The 27,724-nt window shown below is 37.6% G+C and overlaps 1 protein-coding gene across 1 annotated transcript in view; it reads right to left on the reverse strand.

Moving 5' to 3' along the window:
- Positions 1–6,356, reverse strand: part of SCD1 (stomatal cytokinesis defective / SCD1 protein (SCD1)) — a 166,625-nt gene extending 160,269 nt beyond the window's left edge. The window contains exon 1 of the mRNA XM_089991664.1: positions 5,923–6,356. Coding sequence (XP_089847790.1) covers positions 5,923–6,105 — 183 coding nt within the window. The 5' untranslated portion in view covers positions 6,106–6,356. The remainder of the gene's footprint in view (positions 1–5,922) is intronic.
- Positions 6,357–27,724: the final 21,368 nt, after the last annotated feature.

The raw sequence follows: 27,724 nt of genomic DNA on the forward strand, positions 1-27,724 counted from the left end.
GTCCTCTCTTCTCTCCGCTTTCACATCTCCCTCTCTTGAAGATGTTATCACCAAGCTAAGTGGTGAAGAAACCCGTATGGGGATTGGCAAAATTAATCCTAGCATTCTTGTCACTTCCTCTACTCAAGAAGATGGTGAAATGGCTAATGTCGTGTCAAGACCGGGAAACAACATGAAGACCTATAGACCTCCTCATTTCAAGAATCAAGGTCAAGGAGGAAATGATCGATATGGCAAAAGAGACTAGCAAAGTAACTTGCTACTATTGTAAAGAACCCGGACATATCAAACCTTTGTGTCCTAAATGGAAGAAATTGATTGCAACGGCCATGGCATCCCAAGTTGAAGAACGACCTTCTTCGTCAAGCGAGTCTCTTTCTCTTCAACAAATTGTAGAAGCACTCCAACCTCTTCTCAAGGGAGGTACTTCCGGAGCCGCTATGTCATCCTCTTCCCCCGGTAAGACATCTTGGCTTTTAGATTCCGGGGCATCCTTTCACATGACCCCTAGCTCTTGCTCTCTTTCAAATTTTTCTAAGAATTCTTTTCCATCTTTTGTCTCAACCGCGGACGGAACATCCCTTGAGATTAAGGGAATAGGTAATTTTGAAAAACAAGACTTCTTTGTTCCAAAAATTCGTTTTATCCCAAACCTTAATTTAAATCTTCTTTCCGTCTCCCAACTCTCGGACCATGGTTGCGATGTAAAATTCTCTTCTGATAAATGTTGGATACAGGATCGTCAGTCCGGGAGATTGATTGGGGAAGGCTCTAGAAGAGGAGACCTCTACTACGTAGATTTTCTACAAGTTCCTAAGAGTCAATTTTGCAACGTCGTCCAAAACAAAGATATTCATGTATGGCATAAGAGATTGGGTCATCCCAATATTGTTAAAATCTCTTATTTGCCTTTTGTCAAACATCTTTGTAAAAGTGACTTTTTGTGTAATGAATGCATTCTTGGGAAAATGAAATGTTTGCCTTTTCCTCAAAGATCCATGTTTACGACAAAACCATTTGAAATCGTCCATTCCGATGTATGGGGACCGGCTCCGGTAATGTCAAAAGGAGGATTCTCGTATTATGTGATCTTTGTAGATGACTACACTAGATTTTGCTGGATTTATTTCCTTAAACATAAACATGAAGTTTTCTCAACCTTTAAAAGTTTTCACACAATGATTTCAAATCAATTCAATGGATGTTTAAAAATTTTTAGGTCTGACTCTGGAGGAGAATATCTGTCAAATGAATTTAAAAGATATCTTGAAAATTTTGGTATTCTTCACCAAAAATCTTGTCCGAAAACCCCTCAACAAAATGGGTTAGCCGAACGAAAGCACAGGCACATCATTGAAACAACCAGAACTTTACTCATTTCCCAAAACATTCCAAAAAATCTCTGGGCTGAGGCAGCCCTTACCTCTGTCTATCTCATAAACAGACTCCCATCGAAGAATTTAAACAAAATTTCTACCTTTGAAAAACTATACGATAAGGAACCTGATTATAGCAGGTTAAGGGTCTTTGGATGTAAATGTTTTGTTCTTACTGATAAGAATGACAAACTTTCTCCCAAAGCCATTCCTTGTGCCTTTCTTGCTATTCCGAAACTCAAAAAGGGTTTCGTTGTTATGATATCAAAAGTGATAAATTGTATGTTTCCAGAAATGTGAGTTTTTTGGAAAATGTTAGTGGATTCGAACAAAGTGACCCTCATAATGAAAATATGGATTACTCCTTTTTATTTGATCTATTAAATAAAGACGATGATACTAGTGATAATGAGTGAGATCAAAGTAACCCAAATGAAGTTGAAACTGAGGAAAACTCCTTCTTACCTCCTTCGTCACATTAAAATATTGACTTACCTAGAGATCCTATCACCTATACTCATAGAGATCAAAACAACTTTAGGAGTGCCCTTGACAGATATAGTAATGCGAGTCCCAGTGGTTCTCAGAATGAAATAATCCCTCGTAGAACCGAAAGAAGTAGAAGGCCTCCCTCTAGGTTCATTTCCTATGACTCTTTTTCACCAAGATATAGAGTCTGCCTTAGTGCTATCCACTCCTATATAGAACCTAGAAACTTTGAAGAAGCACGAAAGTGCCCTGAATGGATTAATGCAATGGACAGTGAACTTGAGGCCCTGAGAAGAGCCAAAACTTGGGAGTTTCAACATCTTCCTAAAGGTAAGAAAACAATAGGATGCAGATGGGTTTTTAAAGTAAAAACTAAAAGTGATGGATCCCTTGAAAGGTATAAAGCTCGCTTGGTTGCAAAAGGATATAGTCAAGAATATGGTATTGACTATGAAGAAACTTTTGCTCCTGTAGCCCGTATGGTCACTGTTCGATGTCTAATAACCGTTGCCTCTATCAACAAGTGGAACATCTATCAAATGGATGTTAAAAATGCCTTTTTAAATGGTGATTTAAGTGAAGAAGTTTATATGGATGCTCCTCTTGGAATGGAGGCTCTTGAGGGAAGGGTGCTTCGTCTTCAAAAAGCACTCTATGGTCTAAAACAAGCCCCCAAGGCTTGGTATGATAGATTTAATTCTGTTATGATTGAAAATGGCTTTTCCTCTTGTTTTACTGACACTGCTTTATTTGTTAGAAAATCCAATGCAGGGATTGTAATTTTACTTCTGTATGTTGATGACATGCTCATCAGTGGGAGTGACTCTAACGGGGTTAAGAGTATAAAATCTATCTTGAAGGATAAATTTGAAATGTCTGACTTGGGTTTTCTAACTTATTTTTTGGGAATTGAAGTAGCATACTCTCTTAGAGGATATTTTTTATCTCAAACTAAGCTTGCCTCTGAGATCATTGACAGGTCAGGTATTACGGATGAGAAGCTTTGCGAAACTCCTGCGGTTGTAGGAGCAAAGATGAAAATTGATGATGGGGTTCCACTTTTGGATCCTACACCCTACAGACAGCTTGTAGGATCTTTGATGTATCTAAGTATCACCAGACCAGATATATCCCATGCAGTCCACACTGCAAGTCAGTTTCAGCATGCGCCTACATCCGTTCACATGAGTGCCATCTTACGAGTCGTAAGATACATAAAGGGTACTCTAAATAAGGGAGTTTTTCTATCTTCTTCTTCCGATTTAAAATTAATTGCTTATACTGATTCCGATTGGGGAGGTGACCCAAATAACCGTCACTCCACCACTGGATTTTGTGTATTTTTAGGTGACTCGCTGATTTCATGGAGATGCAAGAAGCAACAAAATGTGTCACTCTCCTCAACAGAAGCTGAATATCGTGCCATGGCAACTACTACCATGGAGATTGTTTGGATTCATCAACTGCTTGAAGACATGGGAGTCACAATTGAAGGGCCTACCAAGCTGTGTTGCGACAACAAGAGCGCAATCTACATTGCGAAAAACCACACATTCCATGAGCGGACCAAACACATTGAAATGGACTGTCACTATGTTCGCGAAGCATATCTCCGAGGAGTCATTGATCTTCCTTATGTTACGTCCGAATATCAGTTGGCGGACTTCTTTACCAAAGCCTTGTGTGCTCCACGGTTCAACTTCCTTCTTGGCAAACTATCGGTCATCCTGCCCTAAGTTTGAGGGGGGGTGTTAAAATATGTAATCCAAACTTGTTACTTCGTATATATATTTTACATATATAAGGTAATACATATACATATATATAATATATGTATATGTATCTACCTATTATATATGTAAAATATATATATAATTCTATCTTTAGTCTTAGGGGTAGTTTAGTCTTTTTTACACATATTCTTTTTCGAATATGTCTTGTAATTTCTTTTCCCATTTTTATTTTTTCTTTTTCTTTCAATAAATGCTTTGTACCTACCTTGGGAGGGGCCCAACACACTAGTCGTTGGACCCCTCCAACGGTCACATTTGTGACCGTTGGAGGGGCTCCAACGACTATGTGGAGCCCCTTCCAAGGTCTCCTTTAGCCCTATAAATATGGGCTCTCTCCATTGTATTTGTATTAGAGTGTTGGGGTTTATTGCCCAACCATTTTAGTGTTTATGAAACTTATGAGTGCATTTGCACATTTGTGATTTCGTATTTTGTGCTTTTGGTGCACAAGTGTTCCAAGTGTTCTTGGTGTGTGTATGTTCACACTTTTATATCGTTCCTTTGACTTTAGTATCTTGTTGAAGATACTTTTACACTTCTTACATCCATTAATATGACCATGTAGGTCTCCACCAATCAACACGCATTCATCACTCAATATATCTGACATTAAAGCATCCATTGGTGAGAACTTTTCTATACTCGTGGTGCTAACAGTAGTTCATTTTCTAAATAGTTAATCATTATAATCTCATCACTAATTCTTCTAATCCATACGACTGCCCTTTAAATCTCCATGAAGTCATCAACCACCAATCTCCCCTATTTATGTTGCCTTTCAATTGCCTTGATGTTTAAAAAAGTTTGAGTCTTGTTTAAGATTCAGATTAACCCCAGGAATTTGGTACTCAAACATGTGTTTGACAAAAAAACAAGTTAACTTCTTTGAGAAGTCTAAATTGATGTGAATCAAGCCAAACAAAAAGTCAAGGCATCTTGCACTCAAGTCAACATAAACTGAGTTTATGCATCCTCTAACATGTCAGCAAGCCTCTGTAACCCATAAGATGAACCAGAACATGACGATTTAAGTATTCAGAAATTGCACAGTTTCATCACCTGATCCAGTTTCTAAAATGCCTGAATAATGATGGAAAATTTGGCACACTCTCAGTGGCACCTAGATCTAAAGTTAGACTGATGGGAATGATAAAAAAGGAAGTGCATATGATGGTTCATGTACATTGAAGTCACTCGGGTCTAGCACTCCATGGCGACCTCAACTCAATAGTCTCACAAGCAATTTGACTTTTAGACCTAGCTCAAAGTTTGGGCATTGAAGGTAAACAGAAAACGTTTGGATAATATGAACTGTCCTAAATATGAATGATGGTGATGCATTTAAAGCGGTAAGATCGGGTACTTTAGCAGTTCATTAAAAAGAATTGCATTTATGGGTTTCAGTAAATTCTTACGAGAGGGAAAGGTGTTGAAGTAGCTACCAAGAAAACATCCATAATGCAAGAAATCTTTTAAGCAGCAAGGAATGTCATAGACTACCGACAATCCAACCTAAACGTGAGTATAAATGAGTGAAATAAGATAGATTCTTAACTCCCTATACGGGATCATAAGGCCTCAGTTCCAAACTATTTAACCCAAAGATGTCACCATTCCCATTCGCTTGACCTGCAGAAGAATACCACAAATTTCCTTGTTTTGCATAAACAGTGGGCATGATTTTGAGTTGGAATCCAGTAACCAATTCTCCCAACCCCATGCTAATGCTCTATAGTGCAAAATCTTAAAACATGTCTCTAGCAATACCATTTTTCACCTACCCACCACCAAGCATTAAAGAATCAACCGCAATCACCTTTAGTAAGATGGCTTAGATCCTGATGCATCTCTAGCAATCACTACACTACAACTGCACAAGATAACTGGGCATGTGCCAGCATCTACCTATCAATTTCATGTTTTATCCCATGGTAAGAATTTACAATGCCACCAAAAAAAATCCTAAAAGGTACCCAATAGAAAAATTAGCCAACTCTTCTATGTTCATGGTTGACCTATACCATCCATAAAAATAGCATGGTGAACTAAATGATGCTACCAGTACCTTGCTATAGAGCAAAATGATAACAAAAAACAGTAATCTAACACAAATTATTCAATTTTTTCCATAAATCCCATATTTAGAGACCATAATAAATTGGGCATCCAATGCATCAAAACCCATCATAGATATTGAGACACACTAACAAGATCAACCGAGCGCAATTCGAAAAAGATCGGAAGAAAAGGGAAAGGAAAATTACAGTGGGCAATTGAGGAGGAGGTGGAGGGTAGATCGAATCCTTGGAATGTGGGAACTGATCCAGAAAGGAAGGCATGTACATGACGCCCGTCCCCTGATACCCCTTGTTCCCGTCGAGAGACCGGATCTCCGGCCCGATCCCGCACACCACGAAGTACTCGAAGATCCTTCCGCCGCCACCCATGATGACCAACGAAGGAAATCGCCGCTTGAGTGGCGCAAAGATCAGATTTTTTCGAGACCAATCTTCCTCTTCTCTTCAACTATGGCCTCCATGGTACTTAGGTGTTCGAGAAAAGATCGAATCGTTGAAGGGAGGAAGCCATTTTCAGCCAAGAGTGTCAAAGATTTGCAGTCTCTCTGGAAGAGCGCCACCAGTAACTGCTGCCTGTGGGTGGTGGATGGACGGCAATGGTGGCTAGTTTGGCATTTCTCTCTATCTCTCCCAATTAAGTTGTTTGTATCCCGAGGCATATCGGACCTAATGGATCCGATCCAAACTACTCACCCTGCCAGATTTACGGTCTTTATGCCGATGGCGCCAAACTCCACGCGGCTAGTACGCCCACATAGTGATGGCAGTGGACCGGGGCGGGGGACAAGATCTTTACCCTCGCCCCGTATCAAAATCCTGCCCTCTATTCCGCACGGGTTTTGATTTTAACCTTCGCCTCCATTTTCTTTTTAATGTCCTTCATCTTGGTCTAAACTAAACGAGGCAAGGCGGGGCGGGGCTCCGTTTCTCCTCGGTCCATTACCATCCTAAGGAAAGATTGGAGATCGAGGCTGGGCTGGGCTGGGGCGGGGCGGGGCGGGAAAATTGTAAGTCCATCCATTTTCGGTCCAAGAAGGGCGAGGCGGGGCGGAGCCCCATTTCCTTCCGATCCACTGTCATCCCTACGCGGAGGTTGCACAAAGGGTACCCATGAAAATTGAACCTTGACTGCCCGTCTAGCCGCCAAGACCTCATCCCACCGCGCCAACCCCACTTGGGGCAACTAAGCTTAGCACTTACTAGTTGACACATATTAGGGACGTCCACGAGTCGGACCTTCATCGGATTCATGCAGACTGGTCTGGGTTTGAATCCAACAAGACCTACCATAGCGAGGTCCTATAATGGTAACGTAGACCAAACCCACTCTAGATTGGTAAAATACTAAACTAACGTTTTACTTTAAAAAATGTGGATCTTAATCAGGATTCGGGCTAGAACCAGGTCTGGTATAAAATTTTAATCACCATAGGCGGTTTCGTATACTGATCACAGTCTGACTGGGATAATTAATCCAACCCCTGTCTGTGTTATCAAACCTTGGCCTTGCCGGATCCAATGTGTCAAGATCTGCTCATGCCCAACCCATGGATACCCTTAGCATTCTATCCAATCTTGACCCCTACTAGATTCTATAGGATTCGGATTCAAGGTTCTGTCAAGGATCCATGTCTGGTAATGATCAATGGGGTCTGATTAACTAGGCGAGTTGGATTCAGGCCGATTAGCATTAGGGATGGCAGTGGACAGTGCGGGGGACAAGGTCTCTACCCCCTGCCCCGTTTCAAAATTCTGCCCTCCATCCCTAGATGGTACATGGGTTTTGATTTTAACCTTCATTCCCGGTCCAAACAGAGCAAGGCAGGGTGGGGCCCATTTCTCCTCCGTCCATTGCCATCAACAAGGCATGAAAGGGCAATGTGGGGATTGGGATGGAGACAGGGCAGGGCGGGGTGGGAGAAAGCGTAAGTCCATCCCCGCAGGGGTTTTGATTTTAACCTCCATCCTCTCCTCCATCCCCGTTTTCATGTCCTCCACAGTAGGGATGGCAATTTCTGACACGACCCGCCAACCCGACCCGCCAAACCGCCTCTTAGGCGGGTTCGGGTTGGGCCGTTTAATAAACGGGTCGACCTGTGTAACCCGTTTATTAAACAGGTCGGGTTCGGGTTGGGGGTATGCCAACCCGCCAACCCGGCTGACCCGTTTAGTAAACGGGTTAGGCGGGTGGGTCAACCCGCCAACCTGCCAACCCGTCTGCCCGACCCGCCAACCCGACCGCCAACCTGTCTGCCCGACCCGTCAACCCGCCAACCCGACCCGTCAACCAAACCCGCCAACCTGCCTACCTGCCAACTCGATCCGTCAACCCGCCAACCTGACCCGTGAACCTGAAAACCCGTTTACCCGACCCAACCCATTTATTAAATGGGTTGGCGGGTCGTGTCGGGTTACCTGTTTATTAAACGGGTCGGGTTCGTGTTTGCCACAGCCGACCCGTTTAATAAACGGGTCGGGTTCGGGTTGAGGTATGCTGACACGCCAACCCGACCCGATTGCCACCCCTACTCCACAGTGACAAATATCACGAGATTTATGAAAATCTTGCGATAATTTCGCAAGAAATTGCCTGAAAGTTTAAAACAGCAATTTCTTGCAAGATTTATGAAAAAAACATAAATACCATGATTTAAATGTGATATTTATGTTTTAAACAGCGATTTGTTGCAAAAAAAAATCATATATTTTTATATTTTTTTGTTGCTGAGATTTTGCCAAAAATGCAAGATTTATGGATTTTTTTTCAATTTCTTGTGAGTTTTTGAAAAACAAAAAATTGGCGATAAAAACTTTTGTCACTATGATGTCCTCCATCCCCCAGTCCAAACTGAGCGAGGCAGGGCAGGGCCCTGTCATCCCTAATTAGCATATGGAGCCAAGTATGGTTTATGAAATTTCATACCAGAACCGGGTCTGGCTTGAACCTAAACAGTAAGTATGTTGGGACTCGGGTCTGGGTAAAAACAAAAAACTACTGCGGCCCAGCCGGTATGTCTACATTTATATTCAACCTGAGAATCTAATAAGAGTTGGGTCGGGTTGTTGGCACTTGAGTTGAAGCTTGGCCCACCTGTCTCTAATGAGTAGGGATGTAAACAGTTCATATTCTGGTCGTTTGTGGCCAATGCCATGTCTGACTAATGGGATGTTGGCTAAACCGATTCGAGTTTTGACGATGGACAGCTCACACCAAATTAGCTTTTTTACATGTAAACAGATTCAGATATCCATCAAATCCGGATATCGTCAGATTCCGTAGCAAAAAAGCAAAGCCATATTCGCATCAGCTGATTATAATTGGATAGATTTTTGGCTTACCAAATCCTACTAAATAGAATCGGATTCGGTCAGATATCGAATAAAATATGATCCATTGACATCCCTACTAAAAGAGGATCCGACAATGTAAATGGACCATGTCTGAATTGGATATGACTTATCAATTAGTAATTTAGCAGGATCAAGTTAGCAACTTGCATATCTCACTTGCTAAATGTTTATATCTGGTTCATTTTTGCAAATCCAAATCCAAGAAAATAATATGTCCATAATAGATTGCAACAAATTTCTATCAAATGTGTATAAAGATAATCAGATCCAGATCTGACAAAAAAAAATCTCAACCGACTTCGGTTCCAAATCCGAACCGGTTACATCCCTATTTTGGTTTTCCATGTTATGAGGCTTTAATCAATGATGTTTACCTTGACTAATCCTTACCCATAATTTTTTTTCTTTCAATTTAACGCGGTTAGACACGTTATCTAGTCAAGATATTTTTTTTCTTAAAAAAAATGCAATGGGCCATGAAGTTCCCACTACGAAATTTTGTCTGACTCTTTTTTCATATAACACGATGCATCACGTAGAACATGTTCAAGTTCCTGAAGTTTGTGATCAAAGTCATGAACGTGGTCACGTCCTAAACTCATGAACTTGGCCCAAGGATCAGGTGCATTCACATTGCACACCAAGAGTGTCCCACTGCACCTCACCGCCCTCACAGTTGGACCCCACAGCGATCAGGTGCAATCACATTAATGTGAACTTGGCCCAAGGATCGGGTGCAATCACATTGCACACCAAAAGTGTGCCACTGCACCTGACCACCCTCCATCTCACAGTTGGACCCCACCAGCTGACAGCCTGTACCCAGAGATGGAGGGCAGTCAGATGTAGTTACACACTTTTGGTGTGCAATGTGATTGCACCCGATCCTCTCGTGAGACTCAGGAACTTGGCATGAGTTTGGCTTGTGCAGAGCTCGTGAAATAGGCTCAGCAAGCCTAACATGAACAATAGGTGTGGGCTCAACCCTGCTTGCATAGGCTGGTTAAGTATTAACAAATATATTTTTATTTCACATAAAGTGCTGTGGAACAAATGATTGAAGTACTTGCAAGCAGCAATAGGCTTAGAGCTAAAATATTATCTCCTGTTATGAAATGATTTTTTCTTTTGTAATATCCTATTACTTTTTTTTTTGAACGGTAAGCTGGGGTTAGGCAGACTCCTACCAGTAATACAACCATACCATTGGGTTTCGAACCCGCAATATCCAAACCCAAGGTGATGTGCACTAGCTGCTCTTACCAAACAAGCGAAGCCCCCATTGGTATCCTATTACTTCCAGTTATTACTGAACGATGCTTGTTTCTGGTGAACAAGCCAGCTCAAACTCAACTCATACTTTTTACCGGCAGGAATCGTCTTGACCTGCCACAAGAAAGAGCTAAGTTTGAATGCTTAAAGCTGGGCCCATTTTTCGGCACTGCACCATCCATATGCCCCATCCAATGCTGTTAATATTTAGGGTTAGATAATATCACGGATGCAAACGTCGCAGATTCCGACCGGCCAGCTAGTACCATATTTGACTAATAGGATGTTGACTAAACGGGTTTGAATTCAGATTCAGATTCGGATGGTGAAGAGCTCATACCAGATCTACTTTTTTACATGTAAACATATTTGGATATCCATCAAATTCCGATATTTATAGGATTCGGAGTCACAAAACTATTAAGCTGAAAATTACACGTTCAAGCTTTATTGACTCAATCTGACCACATGGGTGTGTTCAGCATGCAGGATCACACCTTCGATGATCTAAAAATATATGTTTTTTGAGTGGTGAAAATTTACTGTTTTGTGGGCCATTGATTTAAAGAAGCCATTTGAAAAAAACTATTTATATGTCACAATCACATGATTCAAAATCCATTTTCAAATGACAAAACCTGTCCATCAGGTTTAATCTACAAAATAAATACAAAAAGATAAGAAAAGAATATGATTTATACTCAATGGTTTTGTACCTTCAATGATATATATCAAATATTAACCCATATATATATATGGTCACTAGAATATGTTAACTGAAAATATGTGGATATGGGAGTATGAACCAGGCATTTTAAACACTTTTTTTGCAAATCCAACCCTACATATGCATTCAGCGTGGTCCATTTGCTAGGAATTGACTACGGGATCATGTCATTTCGATTAAAGAATATGATTTTTGGATGCTTGAATATTTACAAAAATTCTGAGCCATTGATTTTCAAGCCTTAAAATATTCTTCTTATGCATCATAATATGATGCAAGAGTCTCTTTCTATAAAACCAAGCATATAGATCACAGCAGTACAGTAAAATTTAAGAAAAATAAATCTGTGTTCATACTCTAGTTCACATATTTGTATTTAACATATTTTAGTGGCCGTATATATATATATATATATCCCAACAAAATATATAAACTAGTATGCACCAAAGAATTTCATAGTTTTATTTTTTTATTTTTTTATAAATGTGATCTAGATGCTTAGTTTTATAAAAGAAGACTCTTAGATCAACCTATTACAATATATTAAAAAAGATCTTTTAAGACTTGAAAATCAATGGCTCCCAACTTTGAAAATATTCAAGCACACAAAATCACATTTCTTGATCTGTTTATGATGATCCAATAGACGATTCCAAACAAATGGACCATGCCGAATGCATATGCAGGGTTAGATTTGTAAAAAACCCTATGAAAATGAAAATCTTGGCTCATAATAGTTTACATATTTTGATGGTTTACATATTCCAGTCTCTCTCTCTCTCTCTCTCTCTCTCTCTCTCTCTCTCTCTCTCTCTCTATATATATATATATATATATATATATATATATATATATAATCTATTTATTTATGTATATAATTAAAAGTTTAAAATGCTCTTTTTGGCATGTAATCTTAGAAAAGTAACGAGCACTTTTTCTTGCCTTAAACCATGACTTTTCTACTAGCTTTTCTTTCAACTGATGAAGTTGATAGCGTATGTATTTTTCAATTTCATGACAAAGTCTTCTATTGTGTATTTAATATTACAACACCAAGACACTCGAAATTAGGGGTTGGAGTGCTATTTCGTTTTTTCAATTGATGTTAATCAACAGCAATGCAATATTGCAATCTTTTGAGAGCCAATTAACCAAGGTTAATTATTCTTTTAAAGGTACCTTCCTCTCCAGAGTAATCTGGACCATTAATTATAAGAATCACCTTAAAAAATCATAAACACCATACCTTCTCTAGGAGTCCAAGAGTCTCGTGTCTCACAAGAAAGCAAGTCTAAGAGTTTCATTTCCTTCAACCTAATATACCTATTGACTTAAATTTTAAGGTGCGTTTGAGACCCTAGGATCTGATTTTAAGCTTCTAGAGATTTGAGATCCAAAGATCTCAAGTCCACAGATTTCTGGTTGGCCCATCCCCGCCCCCGCCCCCAAATGGGTCAGATCCAAGATGGGGATTTTGCGATTTTTGGCTGTTCTGGATCCAACCCCTCCATGTATTTAGCTGTTCCGAATCCGAACATTTTGCATCCCTACAAGAATTCCTCAGATCTTAGCTCCTCTTTTTGAGAGGAGGTCGGATCTGGCATGAAGTCAAGCTACAATATAAACAAAGGATGGCTTGTAAAGACTTCTTAAAGTGTAGGGCCTATGGGTGAATGCATTACAACTCGTAGAAGGTACCAAATACAAGGGTCAAATCCAGAAATAGTGATAGAACAAATGAACTAGTTCTAAAAGGTCTTATTGTGTTTTTATCACATTGAAATTTATTAGTCATTGCAAAAATCATAGGGAGAAAAATAGGTAGTGACGTAGAAACAGAAACAGAATTACTAAGAAGTCGCTAGGTTTGGCCATTAAAACAAAAAACAAAGTGAATTGAACTTAGTTTCAGCTTGGAATTGAAAACTAACGAAATATACTATGATAATAATTTGGTTATCTTACACATGCGAGTTTAATTTTATTTTCAAACTTTTAATTTTTTGGGCTCCGGTTTGATGAAGATAGGCTTAATTAGTTAGTTTTAATGATATACAGAAAAAAAAATGTTCATGTCTATGGACGCAATGATAGACTAAATGATAGACTATGTGGTTGGATGAAGTGACATCCCAGACATGAGATTGGAGTTTTTGAAAAACATGTGATTGTGTCTCTCTTTCCAAGCTAAGGTAATCCTAACAGGTGCTTCTTGACACTTGTAAAGAAGCATGTTAGGTCAAGAGACTCAAGATTTATGAAGAGACTTCAAAGCTGACAAGTATTTTGCTTTTCCTTTGAAAATATCTTGACATGCATATGGAACTTCAGGCATCTTCAAGATGCCTGTTTGGGACAGCCACACAAATTCATGACATCTGTAAGACCATCATCACATGACAGCAATAAGCAATATGTTCATGCTCATGAAACACAAGTTTAAACTAGTATGATTTAAAATTTTATTATTAAATATTTTCATGTTATAATGACAAAGAATTTTGGATGTCAAATATGGTATATCATTTTTGGAAAGCTTTAAAATTAGTTAGAACGAGAAGTTTTGAAGTTAATTAACTTGAGATAATTGATGGTGGAACTGCTTTTGCTATGTCATAGCGATAACACATCCAAATCATGTATGTCAAATAAGGATACAAGACAGTTAATTATTTTTTGGATAGTAATTATTCTTACAACAATCTTTCTTCCAACTTCCAATGTAATAAAGAAAAAAGGCAGAAATGTTAAAGCTTCCTTAATGTTATATATATCCACAGCATCAATACCATTGATATAGTCAATTTATTAAAACATGCACCTACCACATTCTCCATATATATTCTCGTAACAATTGGCAGGACACCATCTTTTGGGACCCTACTTTCTTTTTCGGGATATCTGAAAAGGTAGTTGGATACTATCTACCTGGAAGAAGAATCTCTCTCTCTCTCTCTCTCTCTCTCTCTCTCTCTCTCTAATATATATATATATATATATATATATATATATATATATATATATATATATATATATATATATATAAGAAAACTAGAATATGTTTACCAACCAAATATGTTTACTAGTATGAATCAATATTTTTATAGGTTTTTTGCAAATCTAACCTTGCAGATGCATTTATCATGATCCATTTACTAGGAATCGTCTCTTGGATCAACGTAATCGGATCAAAAAATATATTTTTTTATGCTTGAATATTTATGAAAAATTCTAGGCCATTGATTTTCAACCCTTAAAAGGTCCTTACTATACATCATAATCGGATGATCCAAGAGTCTATTTCTACAAAACTAAGGGTCTAGATCACATTCGTACAGTAAATTTAAAAAAAAAAGTAAAAAAAAACTATAAAAATCTTGGTTCATAGCAGTAAACATATTTAGTTGGTAAACATATGTTAGTTACCCTATATATATATATAGAATCACTAGAATATGAGAACAGTAAATATGATAACTAATGTGTGAACAACGATTTTCATGGATTTTTTGTTCTTTTTTTTTAACTTAACCATACAAATGTGATCTACATGCTTGGTTTTATAAGAACTCGCTCTTGAATCGTCTGATTTTGATGCATAAACGAGATTTTTTTAAGGCATTAAAATAAATGACTCATAATCTTCATAAATATTCAAGCATTCAAAAATCACATTTTTCATCAAAAATACATGAACCAATGGTTGATTCCTAGCAAATTCATCATGCCAAGCACATCCACATGGTTGGATTTGCAAAAAAATGCCCATATTTCTAGTTTTCATATTCATGTTCTCATATTCTAGTGACTATAGAGAGAGCTGAACATATTAAGCCCCATTTCTCGTTCGACCCCATTCTGCTCTATAGGTTTTAAGTGTTTTATGATAGATCTGAATTGTTAGATGTGTTTACCGTGATCGATTTTGTGAGAATCAACTCTTGGATCATGTTTTTTTTTATGAAAAAACATGATTTTATGAGCCGAGAAAAACTAGCACCTTCATAGCCATTGATTTTTTATCAACAAAAAAACCTATATAAAGGTCAGATTCTAATGATCCAAAAACTGGTTTCCACTAAACAAAACCTATAGATCACATCTATGGTGTTAGACATGAAAAAAAAAATACTTAAAACTACAATTTTTGAAGGGCCCTAACGAGACCTAATGAAAAGGGGGCCTAAAGAACACTATATATATAAAAGGAAGGAGGACTGTCCAACCAAATGAAGGTTTAAAATCTACAAACAATCGGATGGCTCTCCTTTTCCAATGCTTGAGCATCTCATCAAACAAACCTCATATATTTCTTCTTTATAATTTATTTAGTAAGAAATATGATTTACATGTTTTTCAATACGTGAAAAATTGACTGCTCACAATGTATTTAAAACTACTGTAGGCGAAAATCACTTTTATGCAATGTTAACCTTGATATTATTTTCATGTCTCTTTGTTGCTGTAGGGGTAAATTTTAGTGTTTAATTAATATTTTGTTGGTTTACCAATCAAACTGAATTATTTATCTGTTTCAGCTTCAAACATATGGTTCTGCCATTAAAATTTGTAACAGCGATGTATTCATGAAAAGATTTTTTTTTTAACATCGATGTATTCATGATTTTTTTTTACTCGCGCTATTATTGCGCCAGTGAATGATTTTCACTGGGTGAAAGGGTTTCGCTGGCACAGTAAATGCGCCAGTGAAAGAGCATTTCCACTAGCGAGTGCACTTTCACTGGCGTAGCAATTGTGCCAGTAAATATCTTTAATGGCTCAAAAGTTGCGCCAATAAAGACCAACTTTTTTGTAATGAAACTTTACAATAGAAAGTATTGTGGGCTGTTGATTTTTAGCGCTTTCAAAAACTCATCCAAACATTGAAAATTCATAATCCAAAACATGTGTCTCACTAAATGAATGATAAATATTCAATATGTAAAGTTGGATAGATGAAAAACTCAATCGTTAGAGAAGGACCTATGTCTATCATCGGTTGTAGATTTTAGACCTTCCTTTGGTTGGATGGTCCCCCTCCAATATATACATATATATATATATATATATATATATATATATATATATATATATATAGAGAGAGAGAGAGAGAGAGAGAGTTGCTGATCACTTTTTTAGCTAACTATCGTGCTAACCATGCTTTTGAAGGATTTGCCTATGTATTACTTAAATTTGACCATACAGATGTGTTCAGCATGGTCAATTTACTAGAAAACGATACTTGAATAATGTTTTTTGATGAAAAACATGATTTTTTTAGTCCTTGAATATTTAAAAAATCTTAAACCGTCTATTTTTGAAACCTTAGAAAAAACTACCTATGTTTCCAAATCAGATGATTCAAGAGTCGATTCCTATAAACTCAAGCATGTAGAACGCATCTGTACTGTCAGGATTTAAGGAAAACATGAAAAAACCCTTTGAAAGCTTTGTTTACACAATAAATAGCTAGAAAAGTGCTTAGCAACTACAACCTTCTCTCTATATATGGATAAATATTGGTTACGGAGCTAATGATCTAGAAACTGTAGGTGAAAGTTGCATCCACTCAATCTAATCACATAGATGTGTTTAACATGGTTTGTTTGCTAAGGATCAAGGCTTAGATCGTGCTTTTCTAATATAAAAATATGATATTTTGAGTTATGAAATTTTGGCACATTGTGGGCTGTTGATTTTTGTCCCCCTTTAAAAACCTAATTACTTGTCATAATCACATGATTCAAAGCAAGATACATACTAAACAAACCATGTAGATCACATCCATAACATTTGATCTACAAAAAAAAAAAATAACCAAATATATATATATATAGAGAGAGAGAGAGATTCAAAATGATTATGGCTAACACAATGCATAACTTATACCATTTATGGACAACTTTTGCATTTATCCAGCCTTCCCTAACCTAGCATCTGCTAGCCCACTGAGTCCCATTGTCAGCTCAGTGTCTTTGTTTTTTGCTGCTTGATTAACAACCAAATACAGCTTAGTGATATCCCATACCCATATTTAGCCTTTTTTGCTTCTTATGATGTCTAGCCACATCCAGGATATATGATCAATAATCATATATTCCAATATTTCTTATAGAAAAGATCATTAAGAAAAATAAACGACCATAAGGTTTATGTGAATAAAAACTTGGGCAACTTGGGCTTCATGAGCATGAATGACCTTTCTTGTTTTTCAATAAATATAATGAAACTATAATGGCACATTTACTTTGGTCACAGGTGTTATGAACCATAACAACTGAGAAAGTTCAAGCTTGAGAAAGTTGGCCACGGGGTCAGTTTTGTGACCAACTTTTTCAAGTTTCAAGGGGAAAGCATTATCAAGTGGGAATCAGAATGACAACTTGCATTTTCTAATGTTAGTAACAACTTGAGAAAGTGTTATGTTTGCGATTTGCATTCACATTATCTTGAGAAAATATAATGATTAACTTTCATAGGGCGTTGCAAACGTGGCCTATGAAACTAATTACGATCACATTCTCATGTGAATTGAATGCAAAGTTCTGCAAATTTCATTTTAAGGTGTGAAAACAATCATATCAACTGACCAGGCATGCTCTTCCCCTCTACAGCCTTTGAGAAAGCAATGATGTGATAGTGTGAGACGATGAAATCTATGGTTCCAACCATATGGAATTATCACATGTAAGGGGTGACATAATAATGGGAGCAGCATGAATAAAGGGTACTAGTCACTGAACAAAACTTAAACAAATAGTTGAGCTGCATATTTTATTATTTCCTAATCTGGCCTTGTTGTTTTCTAGGTCATCTCATAATTATGTTTAAAGCCATTAAGTACCAACAAAGTGATTCTCTTCTTTAATGCAGGGGAATAAATGCATTCTTTGGAAAGATTCAATTAATTTGAATTAACCAAGAGTTGTAGACTTAAAAAAGCGATCATAAAACTCTTGGGATAGGTTAATTTTGAATTAGTCAAGACTTGCAAGGATGATTTGAGATGGTAGATAAAAAAGGCACAGGTTAATGCACGAAGAGTGCCTTGGGAGAATTACTATGAAGTGTTCGTACATCAAAACACAAACTCAGTTTCTCAATCTCACTTCATGGTATCAGTCATGGCAAGGAGAGTCAGAATAGAATAATACCTTCCATACTACTACTCAAATATGATGAGAAAGCACTCATCAAATTTATCTGATCAAAATATTTCCTTGCAACAGAAGATCAACCAAAATGATAACAAAATTGCACCAGCAAGAAATCTCTTTGACTAACAACCAAACAAAAAGCAAACACATCTCAATCTCTTCTTCATAACATCAGTCTTGAAAAGAGTTATTAGCAAAATACACCACCTCCATTACTACCATCTGCAAATTAAGACACCATCTATCACAAACAAGACCTCACCATTTTTTTTGAAACAAACAAACAAGATCTCATCGCCAACATCATGAAATAATAATAACATTAGGAGACACTAATACAAACCATAATCTCCTTTAATTAAGACAATCAAATGACAAACCAACAATACTTGAGAGAATTCACCTTAAATCTACAGAAACCCTTAGCTAAGCTGATGATGATCACAGGAGATCTTGTATTTCTGTAGCTACACAGATCGGACCAAGTCTGCTTGATTCCCCGAACAGAAAGAAGAGAAGAAGGATGACCAACTTCATATCAGGAGAGGAGGAGGGTTATCATCATAATAATAGCCAAGGAGAGTGTGGATCTTGAGGTGGGTAGAGAGAGAGAAAGAGAGGAGGAAGAGGAGCGACAGAGGGGGTAATGATGGTGTCCTGGACATACGGGGGAGGAGGTTGAAGGGAGGCATGATGATGATGAGTACTGTGTTTGTGTTGAAAAGAGAGCAAGTAAAAACACGCCAAGTTATTTGAGTGAGGCCTCACATGGATGAAAATTACGATGAAAACCATAGTGCATCTTTTTCGTGAAAAGGAGCAGCAGAGGCACAACCAGTAGGAATTTCTTTTCTTTCTTTTCTATTTTCATTTTTATTTTGTATTTTTTTATATTTATTATTTTTGAATAATTTAATAAAAAAAAATATCTCTTTCACCGACCTTACATTTATTGGCCTCTGGTTGGTAAAAGCTTTGAGGTCACCCTACTCTTTAATTTTGGTAATTATTTTTAAATGGAAACGATAAATGGTAATCTCAGATTGGTCAAAAGAGGGAACCCTTGGCACTTTACCAACTCTCTTAGACCCTGGTGGATCAGAGCCTAGAGTCAATTTATTTATTTATATATATATATATATATATATATATATATATATATATATATATATATAATTTTTTGGTAATTACTTCTAGATGAAAGTGATGAATGCTAGTAAGTCAATCCATTTGTATTTTTTCTTTCTTTTATTGTTTGGTAAAATGACTTTTGGATGGAAATGAATGGTAATCACAAATTGGTCAAAGACAAAAGAATTTGGGGTTTGCCAACTCAGTTGGGTCCTACCCGAGAGTCAAGCTCACCTCCTGGCATATGTCAAAGGAATCGTTCGGCCAAAAAATAATTAAAAAATATTACATCCCAATCAGAACGTGACATGCGTATCGATTTTCTGCCGATATGATATGTATCGGCCGAAAAAACACCGATACGAATAACATTGGTCTCAACTCACGAATCGGAATCAAATGCTGCTCTTAAGCCAGTAGAAATCTTTGTAAATTTATCGAGCCTCCAAATATTGTTTATCTAATTAGATCTGAGAATTTCAATCCTTGTCTTCCAAACAGCAGCTGATGTTAATCCACATTTTCACTTGGATGCGGACTGATCTTAAACGTCCAAACGATAATCCTAATCGTTCAGGTGCACTAATTAGACGGTTAAGATCAACATAGATGCTCTGACATATAATAGGTTCCTTTTTGCTTGGGATTTTCGATATCAAGACTAGGGCTACGAATGGTTTGAAATAGATGGGTCAACTTTTTACATATAATGCCGTGTGGGACCCACGCCAGCCCCCCACCATGCAAACGCTTATAACTTTCGAACTTTTCGACTTTTTTAGGTTTTTGCAAAAAAGTTACATAGGAATGTGTCAGACCTGGTTGGTTGGTTAGATCCAGGTCCAAGTTGAGAATATCCAACTCAGATCCAAGTGAGATTTGGATCAGAGAGCAAGTAGGCAAAGGTTTTGCCCCAACCAGTGTGACAAATATCGCGAGATTTATGAAAATCTTGCGATAATAACGCGAGAAATTGCCTGAAAGTTTAAAAAGACAATTTCTGGCGAGATTTTTGAAAAAACATAAATACCACAATTTAAACATGATATTTACGTTTTAAACGGCTATTTATCGTGAAAAAAATCTTATATTTTTATTTTTAAATAATTTTTATAATATTTTCTTATAAAAATAATTTTTATAATTTTTAATTATTTTTTTATTGCCAAGATTTTGCCAAAAAATGCGAGAATTATGGTTTTTTTCAATTTCTTGCCAGTTTTTGAAAAACGAGAAATTGCCGATAAAAACTTTTGTCACTATGCCCCCAACCAATAGCCATATATTGGATTTTCCTTGTCAGGACCCAATAGGAAAATATTTACTATAAACATGGAATTTTAGAGTTGGGACTCTTGAGTCAAGTTAATGATCTCCTAGAGGTTGGATCTCTTGAGCCATGGGCCATCATGCATGAGCCCTTGAAGTTATAGATTTCAACAGTTTGGATTTGGATAGGATATTCAACTGAATCTGAACCCATTTAATTTGATTTCGCTAGAATAAGGAGGATAGAGTTGGTATGAGGGCTTTAAGCCGGAAATTATAATTGTATCAAATTAGCTATTCTGTGGTAGTCAGATCCATATTCGATACTGTCAGGACCCGATTAGGTCAGATTCAATAAAGCTTACATCCGAACCGAATCGAACCCATTTACATCAATAATAGTTCAATTATTTGATAAATTCAACTCCTTCCAATTTACCTCTCTCTCCTCTCTCTCTCAATATATACAAAAAACAAAAAAAAAAAAGACTAATAAAGGAACTTAAATTTGAAGAGCAGGAAATTTTATTATGGTGCAGTGGGAATGTGAAATACTAGACTCTACTGATTTTTTTTTAAGTAAAAGTTACTGTTACCATTATTCTTTTTTTTTAATTGTTCATGTTGACACTTGTTAGTCTATGGCACCCAAGGATCAGGGTGTTTTACTTTTATCCATATCCAATAAAAAAATAGAATGGGACGTGGCAAACTCTTTTAAAGCACCCATATGTCAGATCCTAGAGTGGGTTGCCTTTTACTAAGGGTGTCATCGGGTCGGGTTGATGATAAACGAGGTTCAATTAAATTTAGAATTGGACCCAAAAGTAGGGGTGTCAACTGGTCGAGTTTGGCTCGGACCCAGGTGGAATCAGATTTGGATCATATTTTTGGGTATGGTATTAGGTCCGGGGTCTAATTGGGTTTACTATAAGAAAAACCATACCCGTAGCCAATAATAACTACATGAACCAAACCTGAACCATACCCGGTAAAACATATTTTTTTATCATTTTTACATTGAAAAATTGCAGGTCTTAATCAAAACTCGTGTCAGGTATAAAATTCACAAACTATAACTGGGTCCATGTATTAATCGGACCTTCGAGTCAGGACCCAGGTCTTAATCGGGTCTTCTTATTTATCACCATACCTTATAGACCCTATAGGGGTTTGGTTCGGGTCGGGTCGGGTTGGTGATAATAGAGGTTCAATTAAATTTCTTGTTGGACCCGAAAGGGTCAGATTAATATACGAAGTCAGGTATGGTTTATGAAATTTCATACCAAACCCAGATTCGACCTGAGTTCTGATAAAGATTCGTGATTTTTTCAACAACAACAACAACAACTACGCCTTCATCCCAAAACAATTGGGGTCAGCGATATGAACCCACAAAGAAAATCATTATGGGTCTTCCACGTGAATCTTTCTCCTCCATTCATTTCTATCCAATGCCATGTCCTCGGTGAGGTTCAAAGCATTTATATCCTTTCCTATCACCTCCATCCATGTCTTCCTAGGCCTACCCCGACCTCTTTTAACTAATATATTTTCCCATTTCTCCATCCTTTTAACTGGAGCATCATTAGGCCTTCGTCGAATATGTCCAAACCACCGCAACCGATTCTCTCTCATCTTATTTTCAATGGGTGCAACGCCTACCTTCTTACGTATCTCCTCGTTCTGAATTTTATCTTTTATTGTATTTCCACACATCCATCTCAGCATACGCATCTCAGCTACATTCATTTTTTGAATATGATGTCTCTTGGCAGCCCAACATTCCGTACCATATAGTAAAGCGGGCCTAATAGTCGTTCTATAAAACTTTTCCTTCAACCGCAATGGCATTCTACGATCGCACAACACTCCAGTTGCACTTTTCCATTTCATCCACCCAACATTTATCCTATAATTTACATCTCCATCAATTTCTCCATACTTTTGAATGATAGATCCCAAATATTTGAAAGAATCATCTACCGGTATTTCTTGCTCACCAAGCTTCACTACACTCCCATCACCTGAGTTCTGATAAAGATTCGTGATTTTTTAAACTGAAAAATATAAAAATCATTATTTTACCACCAGGTGTGGTTCATGTAATCCCTATAGGACCTGAGTATGGTTCATGTTATGATAAATCTGATCAGACCTGGATCTAAACCCAGTATGAGCACCTTAAATTCGGATCCAGGTTCAGACCTACCTGAGTCCAAACCAGGTCGGATCCATTGACGCTCCTACCTTTCACAATCATTCCTAGTTGTACCATGGTGAGAAAATGATGTCCATGACGTTTCATGTAACAACAATCGACAGTGCAATGCTGGTAGGCCCACGTGAAGATGCATTAAATGATTTGAACATGCATATTTCATCTTTTTTTTTTAAATATTAATTAACCCTCTTAAGCTTGGTAACTTTATCACTTTCAAAGAAAGCCTGACTAAGTTCATGAACTTCAAGTTAAATATGTTTAAGTTCATGAACTCCATCATTTGCATAAGTACGCGCCAGAATTGTAAGAAAGTTCAAGAAAAATGTGATGAAGTTCATGAAGTCCCAGTAGTAGTAATTGACAGGGAACGCATAGTCAAGAGAGACACGTTAAGACATGAAATTGTGGTTGAGCTTTCTTGCCAACAGAAAAATGGGTCCCGGGGGATGAAATGGTAGCCAGACCCACCCAAAATAGGGTACCAATCCATCTTGTTGCTTTACTGTGGCCAACTTTGCAGCGTAGTACATCCATCATGTTCATGGCTGAGCATTATGTCATGTAGTTGTGTTAACGGGCCTGGTTTACCTAGACCCGAACCAAACCCTATAGGATTCGGTTATAGTGATGAATAATAAGACCCGAGTCCTGATGCGAGTCCCAACCTGAAGGTCCGATTGATACATGGACTCGGGATGGTTTGTGAAATTTTATACCAGACCCAGACCCGATTCGAGTTCCCATTAAGACCTGCAATTTTTCAATGTAAAAAATGATAAAAAATATGGTTTTTACCAGGTATGGTACGGGTCTTGTTCATCTAGTTCTTAATGGGTCAGGGTATGTTTTTTCTTATAGTGGACCCAATTGGACTCGGGTCCAGACCCGATACCATACCCAAAAATCGGGTCAAAGTCTGGTACCACCTGAGCCTGAACCAAACCCGACCCGTTGACACCCCTAATGTCATGTCACACTAATTCTCTAATCAAAATGGGCAAGGAACACACATAACATAGCCCATTATTATTTGTAATGCTAATTAGAAAAGGAAAATTTTAAAATGAGCAATAATAGAAAACATACTTAAGTTTTCAATGTTGTTAAAAACGCAGTCAAACTTTTCTATTATTAATTAAAAAGACTTGAGATTTATTTCTGTCAAAGTTGTCATACTGCAATTGCTAAAACTTAGGTGTGTTGATTTTTTTATATAATTTAAGTAAAAAAAAAATGTTCTGAAGGCAAATCAGTAACTTATTCTATTAACTCGACTTGGGTTAATGATAAATTAAATTGGCAGAAATTTGTTTTTTAATTGTCGGAGCATGAAGTTAAGTCCGTTTTTAACAATAATAAAAAAACTTATTCATACTTCTTTCAAAAAACAATATTAAAAAACTTAATTGTATTTTTTATTATCACAAAGACTTTACATTTGTAACAATATAAAAAAACTTAATTACATTTTTTATTATCACCAAGACTTTAGAGATGTGTTTTTCAAAGTATTCGATCTCAAAACACACTATAGAGTAGCCTTTGAATTGCAAGCCATTGAAAATGGCCCTCTTGCTCCAAATGCAAAAATGCCCTAAAAAGTTTCATCCACTCACTCATTCTTCTAGATTTTTTCAACTATTGGTGGAAGAGAAAAACAAGAAAAGCGATCCTTGACCCTAAGGAAGATAAAGTTTTTGACACGTGCAAAAGCTATTTATTACATTATTTTGAAGAATATTTTGGATATTCAAAAGCTGTGAAAAGTGAAGCATTTCTAGGGTTAGGGTTTCCCACACGAGTCACATCACAGATTGGTTGGAGTAAGACACTAGTGAGGGGAATTGTGTGTGTGTGGTGGTGGTGGTGGTGGGGGGGTTTGGGGGGGGGGGGTTAGTAAAGACTAGAAAGAAAAGGGTTGCCCTATAGTGGGACCCACCTGACTCAACAACCTTGGCTCATAAGTCATAATTGCTACTGTTAACAAATTATAAAAGATTCCAGAGTGCACGAATTGCAAGGTGTGCTAAAAAAAAGGTTCAATTGTCCATACTATTGAACGCATGAGATTCGTCCTTAGCCGTTTAATGTTGGGATCTTACTTTTTTGAGGGGTTTTATTATTTTTTTTTATGGGAAAATGTTGGGATCTTACTGTATCTGACTTCAAGCTTACCAGTATCATGTGAACAGGCTTCACGATCTTTCCATTCATGTGCATAGTTCATTATTTAATTTTCTTTTTCCCTGAATGAAAAAAAATAAATATATTTGAAACAAAAAAAGTATAAGTTTCCTTACCAACTTCAAATCATTCCTTTCATGTGCACAGTGAATGCCATGTTCAGTATTTATATACTTTTCTAAGTTTTCTTTTCCCGAAGGAAAATAAAAATTATATTTGGAAGAAAACTCCACTGATGGAATAAAAATAAATTATGTTCAGTATCCAGACTTTCCACTGATGGTGCAAGATGCATTTCATGTCTAATGTTGACATCAAAACTCTCTCTCTCTCTCTCTCTCGAGACTTTCCACTGATGGTGCAAGATGCATTATGAGAAGTTCGTGTCTAACGTTGACATCAAAACTCTCTCTCTCTCTCTCTCTCTCTCTCTCTCGTACCCACAGATGCTCTCAGAGTCTCAAGGCTAGAGTTATTGACAAATTGTCACTAAAATTGCATTAATAACGCACCTGAAACACGTTGGAAACGCTTAAAATGGGTATTCTATAATCTTTTTTCCAGCTATATATTGTTTAATTTCTCACATTTTTCTTCTGTCTTTCATGGATTTTCTGCCCATTTTGGCCTTTTTCTTATGATCAATCTGGAGGATTAAGGTCCTCCTCCTTTCCAGGAGACAATCAAACCCTACTGGTGTATAACCGGGCAAGGGTGAACAACTATCCGGGTACCCATCAGGTTCAATTGTCAATAGTTTTTTGTTCATGATCGTTGGGCTCGAGACTGGCAGCAAATCATTCAGTTGTAGAATGTGAAATCAAGGGTGTGATCGTAGAGTTGGTATGAGCTCAAACGATTAGAGGAAGACGTTGAAGAGAAGGTAAGACGGTAGGTTTACGTCAGAGAGAGAGAGAGAGAGAGAGAGAGTACCTGAGCGACTTCCGCTCGCTCCTTAGCTTTCATTTTCACCCGTGAAGAACGGCTCCTTCCCACGAGAATGAGCTTTTTTTCTTCTTATTTTAATGGTTTAATCATGGGTCTTCAGATGGAAAGGAGCCCTAAAATTAACTATCCAAACACCTTCTCATCTGAAATATAGTGAAACCCACACCTCATGAAAGGCCTTTCAGGCCTTAAGACGGGGCGCCAAACTTGGACTAACTCATAGTTGTTTATCTTTCTATTAAAAAAAAAAACTTATATAAGATGGATGATGTTGGTTACAATAATAATTAAGACTAAAAAGTTCCAAGTGGTCTCAGTGATCGGGTTGCAATGAAGAGGGAGTTCCTGCATAATCTTAACCCAACATGAGTAGCCTCGCCCCAAGTCTTAGACAGACATGATGACCAATAGTTTTAAGGCCAGTCCAACCCATTTATGAGCATTAACATTGACCCAACTTTCCTGCATGACCATTGAATGCTCCAACGTTCCTGTACCGCCCAAGCGTATTGACCATAAACTGCATACAAGATTCTGGATGTTTTTAACCTCGATAAGGACCTCTTTGTTCCGTTGACCAAGACTTTTAGCTCTTAGTTTTTTCTAGCCGTTTGCAATCCCTGGCCATTCATTGATTGGACCATTTAAATGTTTTTTATGGGGTTTGATTATTAGCTGTTGGGCTAAGGCCTATAACCTCTTGTTAGTATATGGCTCATGACCAATGTTCTTGCATGGCCATTAAATGCTCCAATGTTCATATACTGCCACTACAAGAAAAATGTTAATTAGCAACGAAAATTAATTTATGACGGAAATTTGTGATGAATTTTTTCTGTCATAAATTTGAGATGAACTAGCTAGAGAAAACTATCTGCCGCTAACATTCGAATGATTTGTGAAATTAGTGACAAAAATTTTTTGTCATGAATTCGTCGCTAATTAGTGATGGATTAGCGATGAAAAAACTTTTATCGCTAATCTGTCGCTACTTAGCAACGGATTAGCGATGATAGTTTTTCGTCGCTAATTCTCAATACAAGAAAAACATTAATTAGTGATGAAAATTTGCGAGAGATAAATTTTGTTGTGAATTAGCAAGGGAATTTTTTCGTCGGTAATCCGTCCCTAATTAGCGTTAGAAAAATTCTCTCACTAATTTCGTGGCTAATTTTTGATTTAAAACGACCCATCTAGGGCGCAAAATTTTTCCTCTCTCCCCGTGCAAAATTTAATCCGACCTCTCCGTTGTTCGATTTAAACTGACTTTTTCGTGGAGGGCAATGAAGTTTGAATGACTTCTTCGTGGAGGGCGCAAAGCAGTTTGCTGCGGCCGGGTTGACGCCATCGCCGACGAGGTCATTGATGCTGCAGAGGTTCTTTCGGTGGTCGTTTCCTCGACCGTCGTTGGTGAAGCATATCAAGGCATCCTTGGCCAAGTGGCAGGGGAAAGCGAAGCAAAAGCAGAAGGGCTGATACCAGCGAATGGCGATGAGGCAGAGCAGCCGCTGGACAAAAGTTTCACAGTGAAGTACAAGCTCAGGAAGGAGGTCGGGAGGGACATTTCGGTCACACCTGCTTTGCTAAGGCTCGAAAGGGCGAAATCAAAGGCCAACTCTTCGCCATGAAGATCATCTCAAAGGCAAAGGTATGCCTCCAATTTGGGGCTGCTAAGCTTTCCTTTAACACGGTGGCGGAGGAACGCAGGAGAGTGCGCCGGTTCGG

This window comes from Nuphar pumila, chromosome 16 (genome assembly GCF_984573655.1).
Source record: "Nuphar pumila chromosome 16, dmNupPumi1.hap1.1, whole genome shotgun sequence".
NCBI lineage: Eukaryota > Viridiplantae > Streptophyta > Magnoliopsida > Nymphaeales > Nymphaeaceae > Nuphar > Nuphar pumila.